The following is a 25,124-nucleotide window of genomic DNA, read 5'->3' on the forward strand; positions in this document are numbered from 1 at the left end:
ACACTGAGAACCTGAAACCATCAGATCTGTCCCATTGTGGGCAGCCAGTCAGACTGCAAGGTGCCTGGAGAAAACAGCCCCAGGCTCTCTCCCACCTGTGCTATTAAGCCCGGAAGATTCACTCACTCACCATTTGCTGGGAGGGGAGGCAGCTTGGTGTTGCGGGTGTGCGGAGCTGGGCCGGCCCACGAGCAGGAATCCTTGAGTGACTTGAGTTTTTCTCTCTTCAACTGCTCAAAGCGATGCACGGTGGTCGTGTGTTTGCGCAGCTGCAGGCCGCCAGTGGAGGGGGCAGCCAAGGCTGAGGTGTCAGCTCCTGGAGATGGGTCATCCAGTGCTGTCAGGTCTCCCAGACTCCCGGGCCCTGTCCCCGGCATCTCCACGCCACTGTCATTGTTGGGGGCACTGCCCAGGGGAGAGGGCTCGCTGCTGCAGGATGACTGGGCCCCGGGGCTGGATTGACACAGCTGTAAGGACAAGGCGGAAGGTGGGTGTGAGAAGTCACCGGGTCCTGTGACCCTCCCACATTCATACCATGCTGGGCTTGCTTGGGCGGGGACACGAGGAAGCAGGGAACTACTCTGAAGAGGCACTTGCGACCCATCCCTTGTCTACCTGCATGAGATGGTTAAGTCTACCCTTGGCCTTCTTTCCCAACTGTGACGACCCAAACCGCCTTCGACACGTGCAAGGACTTGTCCTACTGTAGGAAGAAGGTGACCAAGTTCACCAAGAAAGAAGGTATTCAACGCAGGACTGCTGATGTGCCCACAATGAAGGGACGGATAGCGGAAGTCTGGGGACGTGCTGGCCAGCCGCCTTCTACTGCACAGGGTGCTCTCGACAGGCCAGGGGTAGGTGCTAAAGAACGGAAGGAATGGGAGGAGCAGGGAGCGAAGGGGTGTAGCCATTGCCTGCACGGCCACGCCAAACTGACTATGCCGGTTAGTTTTATGTATCAACTTGACACCGTCTAGAGTCACCTGGGAAGAGATTCTTAATGAGGAATTATCTAGATCAGGTTGGTCTGGGTGCATGTCTGTGGGGGACTGTCTTAATTGTTAATTGAGTGGGTCCTGAACTGTCTGAGGGAAGACAGTCAGCTGCGGGAAGCAGCGGACAGCGATGCGTAATATTCCCTTTGCTGTTGACCGTGGATGTGATGTGCTCAGCTGCTTGAGATCCTGCCTTGATTTCCCGAAAGTGATGGGTAGGGATCTGGAATTGCAGCTCAGTCCTTTCCTCACATTTGCCCTCCCTGGCTTTTTGCCAGAGTATTCGCCACAGCGACAGAAACGAAACCAGAATACTTGGCTCTCCCTCTGGGCTGGGCTGGGGCAGGCAAGTAAATCGACGCCACCGCACTCTACAGCGTCCAGCGTGGCCTGAGATTGGTTCCGGAAGCAAACCCTCAACCCAGCAGCTCATTTCTGGGTCAAATGCTTTCCCTGTCCCTGCCTCTTCCTTGGGAAGATGCAACAATACTGCATGCCCAGGTTAGGGGAGATGCTCCCAACAAGCAGGACTCTGTAGGTCTTGACCGTGGTGCCCTCCACAATTCTTTGCTCCATCTAGCCTAGACTCACCCCTGCTCTCCCCTGATCTCCCTCCACACCACATCCCTGCCGTCCCTTGCTCCCCAGACCTCACCCTTGCCCTCCCTTGATCTCCAGGCCTCATTTCTGCCCTCCCTTGCTCCCCAGGCCTCACCCCTGCCCTCCCTTGCTATGGATTCCTTGCTCCTCACACCTGCCAGACTCATTCTTGCTGCCCATCTCTACCTATTCCCATGGTGCCATCTGTCACGTGCCACCCCAAAGGCCAGTTCAATCTCTGCCCAGCCAAGGGCACTGAAACAGGAGCCCAGTCCACCCTCTCCCCCTGGGCACTCCCGCCCTTCCCCCCAATTCCTCCGCTCACCTCAGCAGCGTCTATCCTTAGGGGAGGTACAGTTGGGAAAAAGAGGCGGAGACAAGGAACAGGTGGTTAGAACGGAAGGAGCAGAGGCTAAGGGGGACGACACAGACAGGGGCAGAGGGGCGGGAACCCGCAGTGGTACCCAGGCACTGGATGAAGAGGCAAACACATCCTGCACAGAGCAGCATGGAGGAAGGGCATCCCCCGCCCCAGCCTCAGTTGCCCAGCAGGAGCTGGGTCAGAGAAGGCGACTGAAAGGAGACAGGTTTCATGAGGGGTACAAGGTGATAAAGGAGGAAAGTGGAGCTGGAGCAAGATGGGGCATCGTTTCATTCCCAGAAGGGGGTACCAGAGGGGGCTGGGCTTCTGGGCCTTGTGCAGAGCTGGAGAGTGGCCCCCTGCCAGCTGGGCACCCAGCTCTGTCTTACCCCGGAGCTCTCTGTCTTGATGGCTTTGATGTGTAGGCAGTCCTCCACAGTGTGGCTGGTGCTGCTGGCCTCCACACCGTCCTCAGATCCCCGGCCACCTGGCTCAGCGCTGGCCTCATTGTCCCCATTCTCCTTGAGCAGCGGAGCACGGAGGTGCACATCATTGCGTTGCTTCTTGGTGACATGGGCATCTGGCCCATGGACCGTCTTCACATGCTTGCGGAGAGAGCTGGGGTCTGTGTACCTCTTGGTGCAGCCTGGGATCTTGCAGATGTAGGGTTTCTAGGAAGAGGGCCAGGTCTGGGTTATGGATGGGGACCCAAGGAAAACTCTAAATTTACCTGTGGTAAAGCCATCCCATGTTCCCTGGCAGCCCCGGCTGGCACAGGGGGTAAGCGCTTCAACATGCTCACATCCTGTGGGATGAGCACACCAGGTCAAGTCCACAGGAGCCTGGCCTCCTGAACTACCTAGCGTACTACCCACACATGCAAAGAAGGCACACTCTCAAAAGAACTCTTGGCTCAAGAAGCTAGTGACATGGATCAGAAAGAGTGTGAGAAAGACCCACATGCTCCTCCAGGAATCGGGACTGTGACTTCAAGCTCATTAGCCCTTCATGTCTCTGTCAAAAGCAGATAGGACCAAGGAAACTTCCAATCACCTGGCCATAGAGAGCACACTTGAGCATCTGAACATCTTGTCTCTGTCCTAGGCTTGGTCCCACTCAAATCCACAGACACAAACCATCACAGACATAAACCTAACCCTGTACGTATCTTCACACACATATATAGCATACATATACATATATAAACCACCCTTACTTGCTGTGGAACGATCTTTGTACACTGTAAATAAATATGGCTCTTGTTAATAAAACACTGATTGGCTGATGTCTAGGCAGGAGATTTTTCAGGGCAGAGAGAATGCTGGGAAGAAGAAGGGTGGAGTCAGAGGAGTCTTGAACAGATGCAGAGAGAAGCAAGATGAATGTACCATGTTGAGAGAAGGTAAGAAATGTGGGTTAATTTAAAATGTAAGAGTTAGCTAGAAACAAGCCTAAGCTAGCAACCAAGCATTTATAATTGACAATAAGTCTCTGAATAGTTATTTAGGAAGTGGCTGGAGGAACAGAGCTGATTACAGTCCCGACGAAAAACTCTGCCTACACTCACTCATATCTACACAAACATGGATACACTTACAAATCCACACTTGGCTCCACATACACTCCATATATGCACCCACCACACACATACAAATGCACAACACACACGTAACTACCTCCATACATGTATACATGCTCCTATAGCTACATGTGCATAAGGAACTTATACACATGAACATCTTACATCTACATACAGATATATATGTACCACCCTTACACATATATGCATATATATTTGCATACACATACACTACATATGCTAATCTTCCAATCCATACAGATATAAATATGTAACCCACTTTACTCCCATACCTATACATGTGCATATAAATACACATCTCCACACCATCCATATACATAGGTGTATACATACACATCCATATTCCTCCCCAAGGCCAGCTACAATCTGGAGAGATCCCAAGGGGTCCAGAGGCCTTGGCGAATGCCTCTCATTTCTAATGTGCACTGAAGAAAGGTCTCTTTTCTGCCCATGCTGCATTTAAGCTGTTAGTAATACTCTTTTCCCCAGGGATGGGGAGATGGCTCAGTGGTTTAGAGTACTTGTTGCTCTGGCAGACTACCTGGGCTCAATTCCTAGTACCTACATGGTGGCTTGCAATGATCTGTAACCTCAGTTCCAGGGGATCTGACCCACTTTTCTGGCTGGGCACACACATGATGCATATACACAGAGGCAAAACATTTATTAATATCAAATTATTTACACACATGCACACACACGCATGCACACACACGCATGCACACACACAAGCTCACTCTCTGGGCTGCCTGAACCACAGAGATTGTATAGGTTAGCTGGAACAAGGGGTTCCTGTCAAGTCCCTTCCTTGGCTCTCTCGGGCCTGCCCAGGGGCTCTCCTTGCTCTGGGCAGGCAGTTGATGGCCTGGTGCAGCTGAGGCAGGCCCTCTAGAGCAGGAGCTGAAGCATGTGCAAAGGGCTGATGGCATCAGGGCAGCTGTTCTGTGGGCAGACAATTACTGTGGGTAAAGCAATGGCCCAGGACAGTTTCACAGCTTCAGAGAGCTTGTATCCCCTCTCTGAGTGTCAGGTTCCTCATCTGCAGCCCAGGCAGCAGAAGCCCTTCAGTGGCCAGAGAAGAGTGTATCTCAGGACTTGGAAACCAGGAATCTCTGTGTGTGGGTTTTCCTCAGGCACCATAAACCTTGATTTTTTGAGAAGGGTCTCTCATTGTCCTGGATCACGCCACACTAGATTGGCTGGCCAGCAAACCCCAGAGATCTCCTTCCCAGCACTGGGATTATAAACATGCACCACTATCCAGTTTTCAGGCCATTCTGTTTTGATTTCAGTTTCTGCGGGTCCCATGGTGGCATCTGTGTTTATTAACTGAGGTGCAGAGTGTCAGTGTGCCACAGAACTTTATGGAGTGTCTGCTATTTGGGGGGAGGGGCCATGGTGTAGGGGAGACCTGTCGATATGCAGGACTTGTGTAAGCAGAATGGCTGGTGGGGGAGGGCCACCTGGCATATGGTTTGTGCTGGTTAGCTTTATCTATTCAGAGCCATGTGGGAAGAGAGTCTCAGTGGGTCACTGTCTGTTTTGGATTGGCCTATGGGCATGCCTGTGAGGTACTGTTCACTGTCTGTTTTGGATTGGCCTATGGGCATGCCTGTGAGGTACTGTCTTCTTTAAGCTGATTGATATGGAAGACCCAGCCCACTGGGGGCAGACTATGCCCTAGGCAGGAGGTTTGAGTCCGCACAGTCAAGTAAGTAAGCATGCATACATTCATTTTGCTCTGGACTGTGGATGTTGTATGACGGCTGAAGATCCTGACTTGACTTCCCCACAGCAGACTGTAACCCGGAATTGTAAGTTGAACTGAAGTCCCTCTCTCCCTACGTTGCTTTTTGTCAGGGTATTTTACCACAGCAACAGAAACAAAACTCGAGCATGCTGTCCACTAGTCAAGGGCAAAGCATTTCCACACGTCAGGCACGTCCCCGTCATGAGTACCTCATTGGAGTGAGTGCGGTTCTGGTGTTTGGCACGGTCCGAGGCGTTGGAGAAGGCCTTGTTGCAGCCCTCGTGTTCACACACGTATGGCTTCTCCCCCGTGTGGGACCGCAGGTGTGTCTTCAGGTTCTCCAGGCGAGAGTAGGCCTTGGAGCAGCCCTCGAACTGGAAGGAGGCGGACAGGTCAGAAAGGACACTCCATATGCAGCTGAGGCCGCTGCACCCCGGGGCTCTCCTCCACCCGCTTCCCTGCCCTCTCCTGCGGCGCCCATTCCCACTCCGCACCCCAAAGAATGCATGATGGTAGTAATGATGGTTACTCTCTCCTCTGGAAAATACTGAGTGGGCCGGAAGTGTAAGACTGCAACTCAGACATATCAAAGACCGGATACAAGAGCTTTACCGTGAAATACATGAGCACACATGCACGTATGTATGTGTGACGTCTACATAAATTAAAGCACATATTTATAAGCTGTCCAGTTCTTCACTGTTTGCTTCTCCTGTCAACATTATGTGAAGGTTCTGATTTCTCCGTAGCCCAGCTCTTATTAACTGTATTCTGTTTTGTTCTGAAAGATTTTTATTTTATGTGTAGGAGTGTTTTGTCTGTACATGTATCTGCACACCCACTACATGTGTGCCTGGTGTCCAAAGCACCAAATGAAGGTGATGGATCCTCTGGACCTGGAGTTACAGGGGGTAGTGAGCCACCGTGTGGGTGCTGGAAATTGAACCTGGGTCCTCTGGAAGAGCTGTGAGTGCTCTGAAGTGCTGAGCCATCTCTCCAGTGCCTGATTTATCTTGCTTTTGAGACATGTTCTCACATAGCCCAGGCTGGCCCCAAACTCACTATGTAGCTAAGGATGGCCTTGACCTTCTGATCTTCCTGCCTCCACCTCCTAAGTGTTGGGGTGAAAAGCACACACAATCACATGCAGTGTATGTGGTCTTGGGAGTGGAAGCCAGGGCCTCATGTGTGCTAGGCAGGTACTCTGTCAGCTGAGCTATTTTTATCTCCCCCCCCCCCCCCCCCCCCCCCCCGCCAAACTCTTAGAAGAAAACAAGGCAGGAGACTGGTTAAATCATTGTGACCACGAGCTAGGTAGCCATTTCTAAGATACGACAGCTAAAAATTGGATTTCACTAAATTAAGCTTTTGTGCTTCAAAGGATTTTATCCCAAGAATGAAGACAACACACAGAATTGGGAAAATATTTGCAAACTGTATGTAATGATCTAAAATCTAGTTATAAAAGAATTCTTGTAACCAAGCAACAAAACGACAAGTTCTGTTTCCCAAAGGTGTACAGCTAGGGACCAGGGAGACGGCTCCATGGATAACGGCACTTGCTGCCAACCCTGATGTCCGGAACATCATCCCTGGGACCCACATGGCGGAAGGAGAAAACAGATTCTGGCAAGCTGTTCCCTGACTTCTCTGCATGGCTCACCCTCTTTCCCCTGTCCTGCCGCATAAATCAAGGCAATTAAAATGTTTTCAATGTGCAAGAGCCAGTTTGATAGCACTTGTCAATGGGAAACACTAGCCGAAGCCGTAAGGAGGCGCTGGAGGGGGCGGGGGTCAGGGCCTGTAGTCGGAGTCACCCGCAGAGGGAGGAGGCTCACCGTGCACTTGTGCGGCTTCTCCCCCGTGTGCCTGCGCATGTGGACAACCAGCATGTACTGCGCCTTGAAGGGCTTCTGCTCCCTCGTGCAGGCCTGCCAGCGGCACACGAACTCCTTCTTCTCCCCGTGGATGTGCTCGTTGTTGATATGCTGTTGGGAGGTGAGACAAGGTCTGGTGGTGAGTTCAAGGGTCACCTCCCTGGGCCGGCCCCTCTGAGAGCATGGCTCACTCTCTACTCAGCTGGGCCCACCCAGGGTGCAGAGGCCCTCCTCCCTCAGTGGGACTGTCACCCCCGTCCCAAAGCCTCCACCTAGGACATACAGACCACTCACCTCAGTGTGGGCGTGCATGCACGTGCGCGTTCACACATGTGCGCGTGTGGGCATGAGTGTGAATTCACTCATATGTGAGTGCCCAGTGCATGTGTGGTGGGGGGGCTGAGGAAAACCTGGGGTGCCCGTCCTCACCGCCTTCCACCTTGTTCTCTCTTTGCTGCCTCATATGCCAAGGCTGGCCCAGGAGCTCCCAAGGATTCTCCTGTCTCTGCCTCTCATCATCACTCCAGGCATCCCTGGGATTACAGACTCCTGCTCCCGTGCCTCACTTTTATGTGGGTTCTGAGGGTTCAAACTCACATCCTCATGCTTGTGTGGCAAGCAGTTTACCCACTGAGTCACTTCCTCAGCCTTCAATCACTCGCCCCTCTTAACTGTCACCTTGGAGACCTGAGAGGCCCTCCCACCCAACCCCCACAGGATTTTCCAGAGAAGATCCTTGCATAGATAGGACCTTGCTGAAGGAAGTTGTTGGTGTGTGTGGGGGGGCATCTCCTTGGGGTCTGCCCTGAACCTCAACTCTACCTTTAATCTGTTTCCTATCTGCCACGAGGCCAACAGCTCTGCTCCACCAAGGGCACGGAGCCAAGTGACCACGGACAAACTCTCAGAAACTGTGGGCCAAAGTAGATCCTCCCTTGCGTGAGCTGGCTCTGTCAGGTAGGCAGTTACTGCAACTCCAAGGTAAGTAACACTCCTTGCACTCCCCTGACTTCCCCAAGGCACAGAAGACTACTAGGAGATAAAAGGAACAGGCAGGAGCGGAAGTTCTCACTAGGGAGTCTGGAGGAAGCCTCTCACTGATAACTGGAAATTCCAGCATAATTAGCATTTGCTGTGAAGGCTGATGACATGGAGATAATATTTTCAAATGAAAATGTTAAAACAGTGACAAACTGAGCTTAGCCTTGAGCATAGATGGCCTTGAATATGGCTTTATTCTTCTAGGTATTTTATGGAAACCTCACAGTGAGTCTGCAATGAAAATATATCAGCTTCCAGCGCAGCCCTGTGAACCAGGAAGGTTCTCTGTCAGCTGGAAGTCTATCAGTGAACATCAGGATCCACCTATGAGATCACTCAGGCTATATAGCCACTATGACAGTGCTAATTGACAACTTGGTAGAATGGCCCAGGGCAGGCTAATGGGACATCATGTGACTGTACTGAGGCAGGAAGACCCACCCACTGGTTAGGCTGTACCTTGACTGGGATGCTGGACTGTAAAAAGGGTGCAAGGGTGTGCATGGAGCAGGAGCAGCAGCATGCATCCCTTCCTCTGTTTCCTTATGGTGAATGCATCGTGACCACCTAGACTTCCCTGATAGCGTGGATGGCACCCTGGACTGCGGGCGGAAACGAGCCTTTTCCTTAAAGTTGCCTTGTCTGGGTATTTCATCACAGCAACAGAGAAGGAACTAAAAAAGCAATCCTTTGAGAAAGTCACCTAAATTGTAAAGACACTGACGTGTGACTCTCTCTAGAGAAGCCCACACCCACAGTGGGTGTGTCTTCATCCTTCCCCTAAGAACCTCTCTTTTTGTTAACCTCTGTGCTTACATTTATGTTAAAATATCTTAACAAACTGCAACTCGGAGACTAGTGAGAAAGTTCCGTGGGTCTCGGCGGTGCTTCCAAGCCTAACAAACCTGAGTTTGATCCCCAGAATCCACGTGGCAGAGGGAGAAAACTGACTCCCACAAGTTGTCCCCGGACCTCCACAAGCATGCTGTGGCACATACACAAACAGACTATATAAATAAATTCATTTAAAAACAAACACACTCCATCTCTGCTTTTTACTGACTGATCCTGACATTCTTTGTTGTGGTGAAGTCATGAATCTCAGTTTAATCTGAGCCGATGTTTCTAAAACGAACTCCTCTGGTGGCTGCCGTCAGCAGCCTGGAGCTGTGTCTCCCACCCCCACTCAGCATTTGAGACCCTTCTCATGCCCATCTATCCAGTGTATAGAGGTCACTGACCCGCCCACATGACCCATAAGAGCACGTGACACCTGGGATAATTCCCAGCTAGTGCACCTCCTTGTTCCATCTGCATTTTCCAATTTGCTATCAAGGGCTAGTCCTGGGGACGGAGCTCAATGGTAGAATGCTTGTCTAGCACGTGTGAGACCCTGCACCCAACCCCCACCCCAAATACTTCCTTTGTGTTGGTAGGTGTGTGCTCTTATGAATGCAGGTGTGCATGGAGGCCAGCGGCCAGCACAGCCTGTCTTCCCACCGCTCGCCCCTGCATTTTTTGAGACAGGGTCTCTCACTGAACCTGGCGTTACTAGTTCAGCAAGGCCAGCTGGCCAGTGAGCTTCAGGGGTCCTTGTGTCTCCATCTCCCCAGTGCTGGGACTACAGATGAAGCACCACCACACTTGGCCTTTTATGTGGGTGCTGGGGGTCAGAACTCAGGTCTTGAGGTTTGCATGGCAAGCATTTGTCTGACTGTGCCATCTCTCTGGCTCCTTCCCTCAGTTTACTGATGATTAAAGGCAGCCCGTGTACCCCAGGCAAGGCTCAGGGCCTGGCCTATGGGGACGTGGTGTTTATGGTGATGTTCCTGAGGTGTAAGCGCCAGGTGCTGGCTAAGTGTGCAGTGAGGCCGACCTACTGATATTCCTGCTTCAGAGATGTGCAAAGGAGAGGTCCTCCCACTGGGAATGGAGTTTGCTCCGCTCTGCCTCTGAGGGAGGCTACAGCTAGCTCCTGACCCTTGGCTGTGGGCTCAAGGGGTGGTGCCAGGCTGACCCTGGGGCTAAACAGCCTAGTGAGTGAGGAGGGTCAGCCAAGGACACAGCACAGCCACTGCCGGACTTTGCATTTTACAAGGCACTGGGCGGAAACGTAAACTCATGTGCTGTAGCCTCTTCCAGACAAAGACATTTATAGTCTACACAGCTGTCCAGAACCGAGTGGCAGGCTCTGGCAGCACCTTGTCCTAGAAGATGAAAAGCCGCTGGCCTGATGCCCTGTGCAGCATAGATAACACCACCTTGGGAGCAAGTAAAATAGCAGCCCTTTGAACTTCCAGAAGAACCTTCTCCTATCAGCCTCCCGTTTCCATTCATAAAGCCTTTCAAATGAGAAAAATGCTTCCTGACTACGCCTTTCATTTTTTTCTTATTGGTTTACTTAGCGACAAATTGTTAATAATGGACGGGGCCTCTGGCTTGCCATCCGTCTTCCCAGAGAGCAGAGAGGCAGTGCCAGGCAAAAGCAGATCCTCTTTGCAGAGCCGACATATCTTTCCAGGGCCAGGTAGATAGGATCCCCTAGGGCCACAGAGATAGCCCTGGAGCAGCCCTTCCTGGATAAGATAGGATCTAGCTGAGGGGTTCTGTCTGCTGGTATTTCCCGCTTGGTTTTTGAGGCAAGACACTCTCAGTGGTCTGGAACTCACCAGGCAGGCTAGTTGGTTGGCCTGAGATCCACAGGCATGCATCTCTCTTGGCCTCCTCACTGCTAGGATTAAAAGCATCCGATACCACACCCAGTCCTTTTTTAAAAGGGTTCTTGGGAACTAAAACCAGGCCTTCCAAGCACCCTGCTGACCGAGCTGTCTCCCCAGCCACAGAGCATGTTGTTCACCTCTGTCCTTTTGCTTGAGCCCAGTTCCAGCCCAAGCACTGCTCATTCCTCTAACTTAAGAGCATGCAGCACACCGCTCTGATTATTGCCTCTCCCATCATTTACTTCAAAGAGATTGAAAATACAGATTCCAGTTCTAAAAGGAACTTTCCCGGTGTGTGGACTGCAGCTAGGAGCAGGCAGTCTTGCTGCCCCCTCTCCGAGTTGGGGAAGGCTCCTCTTCATTATTAGTTCCCCAGTTCTCACACTCTGTATGTTCCTGGACTTCCATGTATGTGTCTGGGGTGGGGTGAGGAGGCTCCAAGGCATCTGGTCACCATACCTCCCACTCGCAAAGGATGGGGCTCCCCCTTCAGCCCCTTCTCTACAGCACAGGCCTTGGAAGGCTCTAGGTCCCTTGTGGTTGGGGCTCAGCACCCCTAGGCGGGAGCTGGGGTCGGAGACTTACATGCACCAGCTGCTCCTGTGTGTCGTACTCCTTCGTGCAGTCTGCCCAGTGGCAGTTGGTCTCGTAGATGACCACCTCGGCCTCCTGCTTACAGTCGTCCCTGTCCAGGTCTTCCTTGAGATCGGCCAGCTGTTCCTGGGAGGAGGGAAGACCACATCCACATGAGCCACACCTGGCTACCCGGTCCTAGGGATAGGGTGAGATTAACCTCAGGGGATCATACTAAGGACTCCAGGCTGGCACGGGCGTGGACGCACATTCACATACACAATATATGTACTCGTGTACATACACATGCACATGTACAATGCATGCGCAATGTGTACACATACAGCACGTGCACACAGAGTCACACTCATTCCCACTTTCCTCAGCTCAGCCTAATGAAACCACTTGTGGCAGGCGACAGTCCTGTGTAGTGGGTAGCCATTCCAGCTTTGATCTGGAAGTTCCAACCCCCATTGAGACTTCGGCAACTGTCACGCCTACAAGGCGGGGCCAAGGGAGGCGCCTGGAGACCCGAGATCTGGATGGGCCAGTGCTCTCTCTCAGTTCCGGTTCCGGGATCCTGGACGGTGGAGGTGGGCCAAGCAGAGCTCCAGAGAACACCGCTGGACTGCGATACACCTTCCCCAGACCCCACGACCTACCTATCCCTTAATTTGTAAGGTACGCCATTAAATAAATCTCCTTTTAACTACATGGAGTGGCCTTAATAATTTCACCAGTAGTCCTGGGCCCTCCCTGTTGTATCTCGAAGCTAAGCCTGGCATCCTTCCCTCCTGATTTGCATGTGAGTAGGAGTAAGGAAGGCCCTGACCTCTGCCTCTGTGGTTTGGTTCCCACTATTGGTAGTTCAGGTGAGCCCTATAGTCGTTGGAGATGGAAACCCTGTTAAGTGTGTGGGGGTCCTGCCTGGACAAAGGAGAACCCCCCCTTCAAGTCCTTGCCCTTCCAAATCATCGGTTTTCACAGTTTCCTCTTTCCCAAGTGCACATGGGCACTCAGCTCACATCAGCACAGTGCCACTGACTGTTGGACACTCTGCAGAGAGGATGCATAACCCATAGACTGCTGTCAGGCATGCCTCCCTGCCACAGCTCCAAACTGGGGCTGTTCATTCTTGTCTCACAGCCTGAGGCTCAGGAAGAGAGACCTTTCCTCTCCACAGCAAATCCTGGATCTGGAGTAGCCTAGATCTGGACTTGTGTCCCCCTTCCAGTTAGCTTGAACTGCCACCCTGACACAGCTCAAGAGTCACCTGAGAAGGGAGCCTCACTTGAGGGACAGCCTAGATCAGATTGGTCTTCGGGCAGTTTGTGGGGGGGTTGGGTGGTGGTGGAGGTTGTCTTGTTAATTGATGTAGCGGGACCTGTGGGTGGTACCATGCCTAAGGTCCTAGGTTGCATAAGAAAGCTAGCTGAGTAGGAACCAGGGAGTAGAGCCTCCAGGACTTATGCTTCAAGTTCCTGCTCTGGCTTCCCTCGGGGATGGACCTGTCCTGGCAGTGTAAGGGAACTGATCCTTTTCTCTCCTACGTGTGTTTGGCCAGAGAGTTTTATGGCAGGGACACCATGGAAAGGGGAACACTCCTTTGACCACATTAGGATTATGAGGCCATTTCAAAGATATAAAGAAAAAGCCTCGGACAGGTGCAGGTGCCCCAGGCTGGGTGGCAAGGTCCAGGGAGGGCCTGTGAAGTCCACTGAGGACAATCCAGCGTTCAATGGATCTGCTAGGCATTCTGGGAGCCAAAGCAAGGCCAGAGGCAGTTATCAGGACTTGCTTTACAGTTGAACTTTTTTTTTTTTTTAAAAAAAAACAGCAGGAATGTATCCTGTCTCGTTGAAAGAGCTTCTGGGCTGTGGATACAGCTCAAGGGTGTTTGCCTAACACGCACAAGGCCCCATGTTTCATTCCCTGTACTGCAAAACAAAGAAACAAACTAAGGAAGAGCCTCCAGGAAGTCAAGAAACTGCTGGCTGGCCGGGTGGTGGCGGCGGCGGTCGTGCACGCCTTTAATCCCAGCACTCGGGAGGCAGAGGCAGGCAGATCTCTGTGAGTTCGAGGCCAGCCTGGTCTACAGAGTGAGTTCCAGGACAGGCACTAAAACTAAACCCTGTCTCGAAAACAAAAAAAAGAAAGAAAGAAAGAAAGAAAGAAAGAAAGAAAGAAAGAAAGAAAGAAAGAAAGAAAGAAAGAAAGAAAGAAACTGCTGGTTAACAGGGCAAGTTCTTGCCAGGTTAAGAACCCCAGTGTCGGGCTGGAGAGATGGCTCAGAGGTTAAGAGCACTGGCTGTTCTTCCAGAGGTCATGAGTTCAATTCCCAGCAACCACATGGTGGCTCACAACCATCCATAAAGAGATCTGGTGCCCTCTTCTGACCTGCAGGTGTATATGCAGACAGAACACTGTATACATAATAAATAAATAAATCTTTAAAAAAAAAAAAAAAGAACCCCAGTGTCCACTGGCACGGGTCATTAGGGACGGTGAGCTCACCTCAGAAGTGCAGGATTTCCCATGGGGGGCCACAGACACAGGCCTTCTCTGATTTTGCATTGGGGCTGCAACTTCTTCCAAAAGGGATCCTGGTTCACCATCAGGGACCCTCTCAACTAATGCCCTTGCTCTGCAGAGGACAACACTGCCACTATGTTGATGTAAGCTGGCTCACTAGCTATACTGAGGTCAGTCAGGATAACGCCTCACTTCCGGGTACCCAGCAGCTAGGGGCTGTTGAGATGAGCCTGTAGAGGAGGCCAGAAGGTCTCCTAATAAGGCAGTGCAACAGAAGAATGTCTGGGAACATCTTCACTACTCCGCCAGGCGGCGGTGGCGCACGCCTTTAATCCCAGCACTCGGGAGGCAGAGGCAGGCGGATCTCTGTGAGTTCGAGGCCAGCCTGGTCTACAGAGCGAGATCCAGGACAGGCTCCAAAACTACACAGAGAAACCATGTCTCAAACAAAACAAAACAAAACAAAGAACCTCGAAAACATCTTCACTACTCATATACTCTGCTCAGTTCAGACTGCACCAAGAGAACTGGGCACCAGCAGGCCCAGTGGTGGGCTGCTCCAAGGCCAAAGCAGGGATTCTCCCAGTCTGCAATTTAAGGGCTTCAGCAGAGAGTAAAGTCACTACTCTGTCTTTTCTACTCTGGTGTGGCACGGAGCCTATCTCCTTGTGAGGAAAAGCCCTCTGCGGTGACTGTGAGTGGATTGTCTTCCTGTGGCCCGCCCCATCTCTTAGTTTATTTGAGATAGGGCTTCATAGAGCTCAAGCATTTACTGTGGTGCCCAGGCTGGCCTTAAATCCCCAGTCCTCCTGCCTCCACCTCCAGAGTGCTGGGATCCCAGGACTGTCCACCCTGCCCAGTTTGCTCTTCTGGTTTCTTTCTCTGCATGTTACTGGTGTATAAGAAGGCTACAGATTTTTGTGTGTTCATTTGCATCCTGCCACTCTGCTGCAAGTGTTTATCAACTCTGAGGTTTCCAGGAGAGTCTTTAGGACCTCATGCATGTAAAGGGTCACGTCATCTGCAAATAAGGATGCGTTGAGTCCTTCCCTTCCTGTTTGCATCCCATTTACATCTCCTCTCACCATATTGCGCTAGCCGAAACTCTAAGCTCTGTGTTGAACAAGAGTCGGGAAAGTGGACACCGCTGTCTCCCTGATTTTAGTTGGATGGATGCAACAAAATAACCACAGTAAGGAAATCAATCAATCTCAGAAAAACAAGTGCTGCGTTCTTTCTCTCGCTTGTGAGTCCCTTGCCTGTGTAGATGGAGTAGAAATAAGGCTGTCAAGGGGCACAGGGGGCGCTAGTGAGAGGGTAGAGGGAATCAGGGTATGGGGAGAATATGCTACACTATGCACTTATATGAAATTGGGCTTAAGTAACTCTGTATAATAATTGTGTGTGTGTGTGTGTGTGTGTGTGTGTGTGTGTGTGTGTGTGTGTGTGTGTGTATGGGCATGCACACTCAGGCATGTAGAAGACAGAGAGACATAGAGCATGGTTCTTATTCCTATCTGTGTAGACTCTGGTTAAGGATGTGTGTGTGTGTGTGTGTGTGTGTGTGTGTGTGTGTGTGTGTGTGTTCAGGTACACTGCTGTGCATGAATTGAAGGCCAGAGGAGAATCTTAGCTGTCATTCCTCAGTCACCGCCCACTCTGTTTTAGTGAGACAGAGTCTCACTGATCTGAGAGCATGCTGATGCAGTTAGACTGTTTGACCGGCAAGCCCCAGGGATCCACCTGTCTCTGCCTCCCCAGCACTGAGATTATAGTTACATGTCACCGTGTCCAGCTTTTTACATGGGTGCTAGGGATTCAAACTCAGGTCCTTGTGCCTATGTGGCAAGCACTGTACTGACTGGGTCATCTTCCCAGCCCCTTGCAAAACAGTTTTGTTTTTAAAGGGCTCTGGGCGCTGGGCAGGAAGAAGAAAGACCTCTGGGTGGCCTTCCTAGAGTATGGGGCAGTAATGAGGCCCCACCCATGGATGGGGAGTGAGACTCCAAGGTGCTTGGCAAGCACCCATCCCTGGCCCCCTCCCTGTCCTCAACATTCCTGCATGTTTATCTTCTTCCCTGGATGTGAGCTGTCCTCATCAATTCCAGCACACACCCCCTCCCCATGACGGCCAGCCTCGTGGAAACTATGCATCATGTTCAGACTGGCGCTGGTGTCAGTGACAGGAGAAGAGTTTGTCACCAACCCCTCTGTTTGCCTGACAATAAGAGGACCCAATATTTCATGAAAATGAAGTGCCTAGAGCATGCCTGATGGCTTACAGTCCTGATAAAGGATGGGCCAGCAGATGCTGGGAGCCAGGGACTGGAGGCCCTGAGCATCCTTGGTGGCTGGGAACTCCGGAGCAATAGATGGAGAGTATGCCACTGTGAGGGCTCAGGGCTAGGAGGCCTAAAGCCAAGGTCAGTAGATGCCAAGCCTTTCAAGCGGCAGTCTCCTGGAGGAGGAGCAGCAATGGCCTGCCTGTCCTCCCAGGGAGCACAGCAAACAGCAAGGCTTCTGAGGGGCTCTCCATGGAGGCTGGCCCCACGCACGCTGGCCCCAGGCCACAGCTGTCCCATCTTTACTCTTCCCATCAGGAATTATCCTTCCTCCCACCCTAAGTGACCCAGCAACTGGCATCCAAGTGTCTGCAAGTCCCCTTACTCAGGAGCAGCAGTAGTAAAGGATGTAGTGTGAGCAGTGAGCTCCAGGAGAGGGGGCAGCCTTAAGGACCACAGCCACTCAGGGGACTTGAGCGGCTCAGTCCCTTGGCCGAGGCTGTATGTGGGGATAACTGCAGCCTGAAGCGGGGTGGGAGGGAAGGAAACATACGTATTCATTCATCAATTTGGCCATACATTTAGCACATGTGGCAAGGTGGAAGAGTAGAACATTTATTCATTCATTTACTCATTTGTATTTGATAAAGATGATATATGTGCAGGGTGCTGAGTCAAGAGGGTCACAGCTCTGTGAGCCCACCTACACTCTGACTTTCTAAGTTCTGCGGATGGCCATCCATCCATCCATCTATCCATCCATCCATCCATCCATCTATCCATCCATCCATCCATCCATCCATCCATCCATCCATCCACCCACCCACCCATCCCTTCCTCCGTCTGTTCCTCTCCTTTCTCCCATCCATTCACCACTAGTGCCCAACATCAGCCAAACCAGGAGATCCAGCCTGGTCCCAGCCCAAGCACAGTGCCAGTGGGCAGCAGGTTACCTGCGTCAGTCCCAGTGGGGAGGCTGGCCGCAGGCCCTCAGCCTCAGTCTTGACCTTGCTGCGCTTATGAATGGTGATGGGATTCACGGTGCTGCTCACAGCGGACTCGCTGTTCTGTTTGTTCTGAGGGAGGAGGCAGAGGATAGTCTGTCACACGGGCACAAGGCAGAGGACCCCTGAATTCTGTCTGAGCTGTGCCTCTGGAGTTGGACCACACAGACCATCTAGGATAACCCTGTATTGGGATGTATGTGTACACATATGTGTGCAGTACGCGTTATGTGCGGGTTCACATCTGTATATTTGTGTTCATGTGTATGCACATATGTGGAGATCAGAGGTTACTCTTAAGTATGTTTCTTAGCCATCACCCACACTTTTTGAGGGTCTCTCACTGGGACCTAGGACTCCCCAGTTAGGCTAGGCTGGCTGGTCACTTAGCCCCAGAGATCCACCTGTCCCCACCTCCCTAGTGTTAGAATCACAAACATATATCACTATGTCTGGCTTTTTATTTTTAAATTTATTTTTTTTTATTTTTTTGAGACAGGGTTTCTCTGTAGCCCTGGCTGCCCTGGAACTCAGTCTGTAGACCAGGCTGGCCTTGAACTCAGAGATCCGCCTACCTCTGCCACCTGAATGCTGAGATTAAAGGCGTGTGCCATCACTGCCCGTCAGTGCCTGGCTTTTTAAATGTGGATGCTGGGGATCAAGGATCTACCAGCTCCTAGCATGACCTCGTGCTTGCAAAGCAAACTCTTCACCCACTGACTTACCTCCTTAGCTTTCCCACCCTTCTGTATTTTTGAAGCATCAAAAACTGAGTCTCTTGGACTGCTCCTCCAACCAGGCCCAGCTGAGGCAGGGGAGCCCAGATACCTTGTTTCACATGAGGCGTGTAGTGTTTCTGTGTGGCACAGGACCCTGTGCATTGAAGCGCTTCTCCAGCCCTTCACGCTTATTGGACAGAGGACAGACTGAGTGATGGGGGCTTAGCTCTGATTGGTCAATAAATAAAACACTGATTGTCCAGTGGCCAGGCAGGAAGTATAGGCGGGACTAACAGAGAGGAGAACTGAGAGAACAGGAAGGTGGAAGGGCCGCCATGACAAGCCGCATGTGAAGATGCCGGTAAGCCACGAGCTACGTGGCAAGGTATAGATTTATGGAAATGGATTAATTTAAGATATAAGAACAGTTAGCAAGAAGCCTGCCACAGAGTTTGTAATCAATATAAGTCTCTGTGTGTTTACTTGCTTGGGTCTGAGCTGCTGCGGGACTGGCGGGTGACAGAGATTTGTCCTGACTGTGGGCCAGGCAGGAAAACTCAAGCTACACCAAAGTGCAGAGCTCTTTGCATGCAGAGCTCTACCAGCTCCTAGCATGACCTGCCCTCAGGGGCTGGGTGAGCAGCGGTGGCCACCTCCGGTTCTCTGCACCCACCTACCTGGTTGGCATCATTTAGACAATTGCTGTTGTTGCTGCTGAGCTGGGTAGGCATGGTGCTGATGGAGGTGAGCGCCATGGGCTGCTGGGCCAGGAAGGTGGGTGAAGGCTGGATCAGGGGTGGCGTGTGTCCGAAGGCTGAGCCCAGGCCCCGCTGCTGGCTCAGGATCTGCTGGTAGGCCACGGGGTTGATGGGGTGGGGGAAGGTAAAGGCTGGGCTGCAGCGGAGAACAGAAGGGGATGGGGAACACGTGGGTTCACCGTCAAACCAACACTTCCTGGGCAGACAGGACTGTACCTGAGTTCAAGGTGGCACAATGCCAGTCATACCGTGCCCATGGCTTTCCCTTGTATAGGCTTACTGCCCAAACCTAACTCCGTGAATGCAACCTTGACCCTGGGCAGGCTGGCTCCCTGCAGGTGCCAGGCTCCAGCTCAGCCCCGCACCTGGCTGCTTCTGTGCCCTGACACCTGAGATGCACCCTGAGGCAATGCTGTCTATTGGAACTTCACTTGACCCTGGACCACTGTGCTCCCTCCGTGGTACTGAGCCCTTCAGCTCGCACCATTCCCCCCACCCCCATATTAGCTTCTGCTGCACTTACAGGCTGTCATACACTTGCCCATGAGGCACTTTTTCCTGGCAAGAGATAAGGGGATGGTGGTGGCCCCTGAGGCTATACGGTTTCCTCCTTGCTCACCCCAGCATCTCTGCAGTGTGAGCTAATGCCATGAGAAGGCCCCATGTAGAGTCTCCTGTCCACAGCACCGGGGACATGCTTCTGGACACAGAGGTCCAGGTCGTCCCATAATCTGCAAAAGAGGCAAAGACGAAGCCTCGGTGTCTTAAGGGGGAACTCAGAACTATGCTAACCTCAAATTCTCTCTCTCTCTTTTGTTTTTAGATTTTTTTAAAAAACATTTTTATTTATATGTCTGTGGCTATGTATGTGTGGGCACCCACACAGGCCAGAAGTGGGCACTGAATCCCCCGGAGCTAAAGTTACCAGTGGTTGTGAATTGCCCAATGTGGGTTCTGGGAACCAAATCCAGGTCCTCTGGAAGAGTAGCAAATGCTCTTAACAGCTGAGCCATCTCTCCAGCCCCGTCAGCCTCAAATTCTTGCTCCTTGGTGTGGTGGGCTTAGCATTTAAAATGCTCCGTGTGAGAGCAACTGGCTACGCAGCAGATACTGTAAACAACTGCACTGTAAGCACCTGTATCCAGCCCTCACAAGCGGCCAGGGCTGGGGCAGGCACGTATTTCGGTCATGCTGGTTGGATCTGAGTCCTCGGGGAGGTGCATGGAGTGGAAGGGAGAGAGCAGCGTTGATGGGGCCACAGTGAGACCTGTTACCAGCCCTTGAGATGTGCTTAGGGCATGGATCACATCAGTGTCACACGTGGTGTGACCTTTCGTGATAGCCAACAGCGAGATCCTCTGCCACACTAGTGAAATACTAGAACAGCCACTTCATTAACAACCGTGTGTGTGTGTGTGTGTGTGTGTGTGTGTGTGTGTGTGTGTGTGTACACAGATGTATATGTATTTTTCAGCATTTGTATATGCAGGTAAGGAACATGGCAAAGTATACATATGGAGGTCAAAGACAACTTCAGGTATCAGTCCTCACCTTCCAACGTGTTAGCGACAGGGTCTCTGTTGTTTTTCCACGACGTACTACATGCTGGCCGGCCATGAGCTTCTAGGGACTCTCCTGTCTCCACCTCCACCCCTCCACAGGAGTGCTGACTATGGATACTTGTGCTACATGCCTGACTTTTCAAACAACGCTTACACTTGTGTGGCTACTGTTTCTACCCACTAGGTTATGTCCCCAGCTCCTAAGAAGGCCACATTTGACCTTGGCTACCTCTGATGCCGTGATGAAACCCCCGATGACAGGTTTCCCATGTAAGGATGTACTCCAGGGCTGGTGTGAACTCTCTGAGTCACTGTTGATTTGTTGTTGTTTACATATTAGGACCTCTTGTAGCCCAGGCTGTCCTCAAACTCACTAAGTAGCCAGTGGTTCTGAACTTCTGATCCTCCTGCCGCTGTGTCCTGAGTGCTGGGATTACTGGCATGTGCCACCACGCCTGGTTTTATACAGTCCTGGGGATGGAACCCAGGGCTTCGTGCATGTCAGTCAGGGATTCCACCAAAAAGTCACATCCCCAGCTTCACTGTTGCTTTTGAATTATCAACATAGTTGCTAGTGTGTTGAGACACTGGCGTTAAGTTCTGCTTTCTCCAGTAGAAAGCTCTACCTGAAAGGCCACATTCTGCCATGTGGCCCCCGCCCAGCTACCAGTTCTTACCACCATGTGCTGTTGGGGCTCACCTGAGGGCACCGGCTGACAGATGTCCATAGGAGCCGCTGGCTGCTGAGCTGCTCCTGGAGTTGTTGATATAAGCTACCAGCGAGTTGGGAGAGGTCCGGATCATGCGCTGCAGGTCGAGGCTGGCATCTGAGAGTGGGGAGATGGAGAGCGCCCGCTTGCGGCTCAGGCGGGGGGTCACACGTGGGCTAGAGAATCGCGACGCTGTGGACAGCCAAGGAAAGACATGTTAGTATCACCGATTTCCACCCACATCATCAATGTCCATTGATTTCTCCGTGCTGTGGTGTGGTGGTGATGGGCGCATCTTCAACACTGAAGAGGTTCTCATGGGGGTGAACAGTTATGCGCCACAGGGTCACGGGCTTTGTTGCAGCTGGTATTACACCAGAATTCCCTGCACTCTGGAGAAACCTTGCTAAACAGAGGCTGGATGGCTGCCCCGCTGTCTTAGAGTGATACTTGGCTTCTGGCTGGCTTCTCAGAACTTACTGGAAAGGATGCTGTGAGGGACCAAGGAGGCAGAAGAAGGGCAATGGTCAGATGTGTTCACCCTTGGGGACCCTCAGCTCTGAGCCACCTAAGCTGTGGGAATGTGTTGTTTTGAATGTTTTGAATCCTGAGCATGCACACATATATCTCTGCATGTAGGTACATAGGCCACCCATGCTTAGACACTCCTGTATGTATGTATACTAATACACACACACACACACACACACACACACACACACACACACACACACACACACACACACATACACACACACAAGCTCCTGGCACTCCAGGCTCCAGTCTGCTCTCCCTCCTTCACCCGCTGAGGACTTCTGGATCTCTCCTCTGGACAGCAGTGGCCCAGAAATGCTCTGACATCATTGGATGCCTCTGGTCACTAAAGTTTGTTCACTGTCTCACAATGGGGTCTTACAGTAGAGACAGCCTTCGGGGCTGCCATAAGATGTGAAGTTAGGTGATGGGTGGCCTGGCCTGTAGCAAAAATAAAGTGAATGCTGGAGTATGTCTTTACCTTTCTAGATACCTGTGAGGAGCATGGCCTCCCTGCCTTGCTGGCCTCCATCTGGGAGTCTGGGCCTTCATACGCCTCGGCTGGAGATGCTGCTTGCAGCAGCCCTGGTACTGCCCAAATGCTGTGCAGGATATCACACAACCTTCCCCAGCCTCCCTCTAACAAAGGCAAGATGGTGTGCTGTACAGGCTGTTGTGAAGCAACACAGAGCCCCAAGAATGGTACCTGTGACCCTGTCCACAAGCCTGGGTGAAATGGCTAATGCCCAGGGATCCCTCAAGGGGTGAGCAGGCCTGTGTGGACAGGCAGAGTGGGCTGACAGTGTATGATAAAGAGCCAAAGTCTAGAAAAGATGCCCGAGCCTGTGGCAGTGACCTACAACACTTTCGCCCCGTAGGCTTCCGTCGGGGCATTCCCTGAGCACGCCATTTCCATGCTTTGATGATCCTTACCTCAAAGCTAGATGCAAAAGGAGGTCCTCCCCCAGACTCTGTTATGAACTAAGTGGAACATGAGGGGACGCAAAGGATCTCGCATCTGCTCAAGGAAGACTCATGTAGTCTTTGGAACATTATTTTCTTTTGGCATGTGTGTTTGTGTGTGTGTGTGTGTGCGCACATGTGTGTGTACAGTCCAGAAGACATTCTCAGGTGTTGTTTCTCAGGAACCTCCATCTTTTTTAGACAGGCCTAGAACTCACCAAGTAAGCTAGGCTGGGGGGTGGGGTGGGTATCAAATCCCAGGTATCAACCCGTCTCCACCTTTGGGAGGATGCGCCGGCACACCCTTCCGCACAGGGGTCCCAGGGAACGGAACTCAGGGCCCAGGCTTGCAAGGCAAGCAGTTTCCTTGACGGAGCTATCGCCATGGCCCGCCGTCATATATTTTTCAAAAGGAGATTTCGCTGCTAACACTCTGACTCCCACCCTCTCGGGTGCCCCTAACAAGAGGAAGCAGGCCAAAACTGACAGTGGTATTCATCTCTGTTATTCCTGGCCCTCGAGGGAAATGTGTTTATTAACGCGTCTCTTCCCTTGATAAATCACTAAATAGGAAGAAAAGCCTGGCACTCATTTCCCGTGCTTTTCCCGTGATTTATGTCTGGGGACTGGTGCGCTCCAGCAGCCATTCATCTGTGGTTGCTGCCTGTCCTAACACTGGCCACCGAGTGACCGGCCACTGGCCTGCTCTCCCTCAGAAGATGCCTGATGTGGCCAGTTCCTGTCCCCACCTATCTCTGACTCTGTCTCACCCATTAGCTCCCCTCCCCTCCCCTTCCAACCCCACCTCTTCCCTCTCCCCTCCCCTTCCATCTCCTCTCCTTTCCTCCTTGTATATGGTCACATATGTGAGCATGTGTACATATACATGTGTGTGCAGGGAGACCATGTCAACACTGATACTTTTTGGGCCAGCTGGCTCTTTGGCCTGGGCCCACCGATTCGGCTAAGCTGGCTGGCCTCCAAGCTTTCAGGGATCCTCCTGCAGCTGCCTCCTGCCTCCCACTGCTGGGGTTACAGGTGAGGTCACCCCTCCCGTGTCTACTGCTGGGGTTAGAGGTGAGGTCACTCCTGCCGTGTCCACTGTGGGGTTACAGGTGCAGTCACCTGGGAATTTGAACTCATGTCCTCATACGTTCAAGGCCAAACCTTTTGCTGAATGGGCCAAATCTTCCCCACCACATCCCCCTCCTTTTATTCCTTTTTTTGAGGCAGGGTCCTGATGTAGCCAGGTGTGACCTTGAACTCCTGATTCTTCCACTTACATCTTCTAAGCGCTGGGATTACAGGTGTAATCCACTACAGCTGGCCCAGGTCTTTCCTGGGCTCACTCTTAGGTTGTGTTCTGAGGAATTCAGCCCAAGTACTCTGCTTACACTTCACTGACCAAAGGCCCCATCTTTCACATGGAGGAATCACAGAGCTGAGGACCTAGGTAGAGGCCACTGTCTCCTACCTAAGTTACGGCACAAGGGCAGTTAGTTCCTTTGTATCCTGGTCAACTCAGGTTTATCAAACGGCCTCTCTGACCCAGCTCAAACGCAGCCTGTACTCAGCAGCCTTTGGGACATGCAGTTTTGCTCTCCTCAGCCTCAGTCTCCCCTCTGTCCCAGGCTGGGGCCTGGACTCCCTGCTGGAATCAGTCAGTCCCCTGAGGCCCCAGCGATTGTCTGCCTCTCTCCTGTGAGATCAATGCCATGGGCTTCTGAGCCTCCCCCTCCGCAGCCTGAATAAAGAATGAGCATTAGGATGGAGGTGACATCCGAGTCAAATTAGTGTCAATATGACAATAAAACACACAGCTGAGGAGTTATAGGGCCATGAGCAGACAGTACTTCAATCAGGACATTTCAATCTTCTTGGGGTGATGGGGTTGGTAGGTTCTGACTGCTGGCACTGTCACAGTACCAATGTCAGCAGCCTGGTGTGAGAAAGTCCCATGCTGGGGGGCTGGGACAAGGGCTGAACTCGCTCTCTCTGCAGAACCACCAGCGGAGGAATGGATGCCTTTGGATTCGAGGCTAGTTCTGTTCTCTTCTCAGGGGCTCATCTCCTGGTCTTCTTGCTAAAAACCAGGCAAGAGAAGAAAGGACATGGAGGAGAGGCACCTGTAGCGGAGCCTCATCACCCCGGTCCTGCCCTCACTGTGGCCCAGAGAGGAAGGCGGCATTGGTGTCTGGACCTGTCAGAGGCCTTGCTCTCTTCCTGACCCACCCAAAGTGTCCCATTGTGGGGTGCCCACAAAACCCATGAGAAGCTATTGTAAGTTCTCAGACACAGACAACCTCTTCAGCTTATGATCAAGTTCACCCTTTCAGGAGAAAAAGGTGAAGTTCTAGGGGTGGGGATGTAGCTCACTTGGTGGAGATTGCTTGTCTATCAAGTATGAAGCCCTGGGTTCTGCACCCAGCACCACATAAATCGGCGTGATGGTACAGGCCTGTAATTTTAGCACCTGGGAGGTAGAGGCAGGAGGATCAGAAGTTCAAGGTCATCCTCAGCTACTTAGTGAGTTCAAGGCCAGG

At 51.9% G+C, this 25,124-nt stretch overlaps 1 protein-coding gene across 2 annotated transcripts in view; it reads right to left on the bottom strand.

Moving 5' to 3' along the window:
* The window catches only part of Gli2 (GLI family zinc finger 2), a 244,871-nt gene that overhangs the window by 6,055 nt on the left and 213,692 nt on the right, over nucleotides 1-25,124 (bottom strand). For both annotated transcript variants that reach the window (XM_052736727.1, XM_052736728.1), the window contains 8 exons: nucleotides 21,075-21,276; nucleotides 18,732-18,948; nucleotides 17,285-17,407; nucleotides 11,530-11,664; nucleotides 7,145-7,294; nucleotides 5,516-5,680; nucleotides 2,346-2,627; nucleotides 131-467 (listed from right to left, as the gene is read on the bottom strand). In XM_052736727.1, coding sequence (XP_052592687.1) covers nucleotides 131-467; nucleotides 2,346-2,627; nucleotides 5,516-5,680; nucleotides 7,145-7,294; nucleotides 11,530-11,664; nucleotides 17,285-17,407; nucleotides 18,732-18,948; nucleotides 21,075-21,276 — 1,611 coding nt within the window. The remainder of the gene's footprint in view (nucleotides 1-130; nucleotides 468-2,345; nucleotides 2,628-5,515; nucleotides 5,681-7,144; nucleotides 7,295-11,529; nucleotides 11,665-17,284; nucleotides 17,408-18,731; nucleotides 18,949-21,074; nucleotides 21,277-25,124) is intronic.

The sequence above is a fragment of the Peromyscus californicus genome, unplaced genomic scaffold (assembly GCF_007827085.1).
Source record: "Peromyscus californicus insignis strain IS unplaced genomic scaffold, ASM782708v3 Scaffold_14__1_contigs__length_90479793_seg_2, whole genome shotgun sequence".
Taxonomy (NCBI): domain Eukaryota; kingdom Metazoa; phylum Chordata; class Mammalia; order Rodentia; family Cricetidae; genus Peromyscus; species Peromyscus californicus.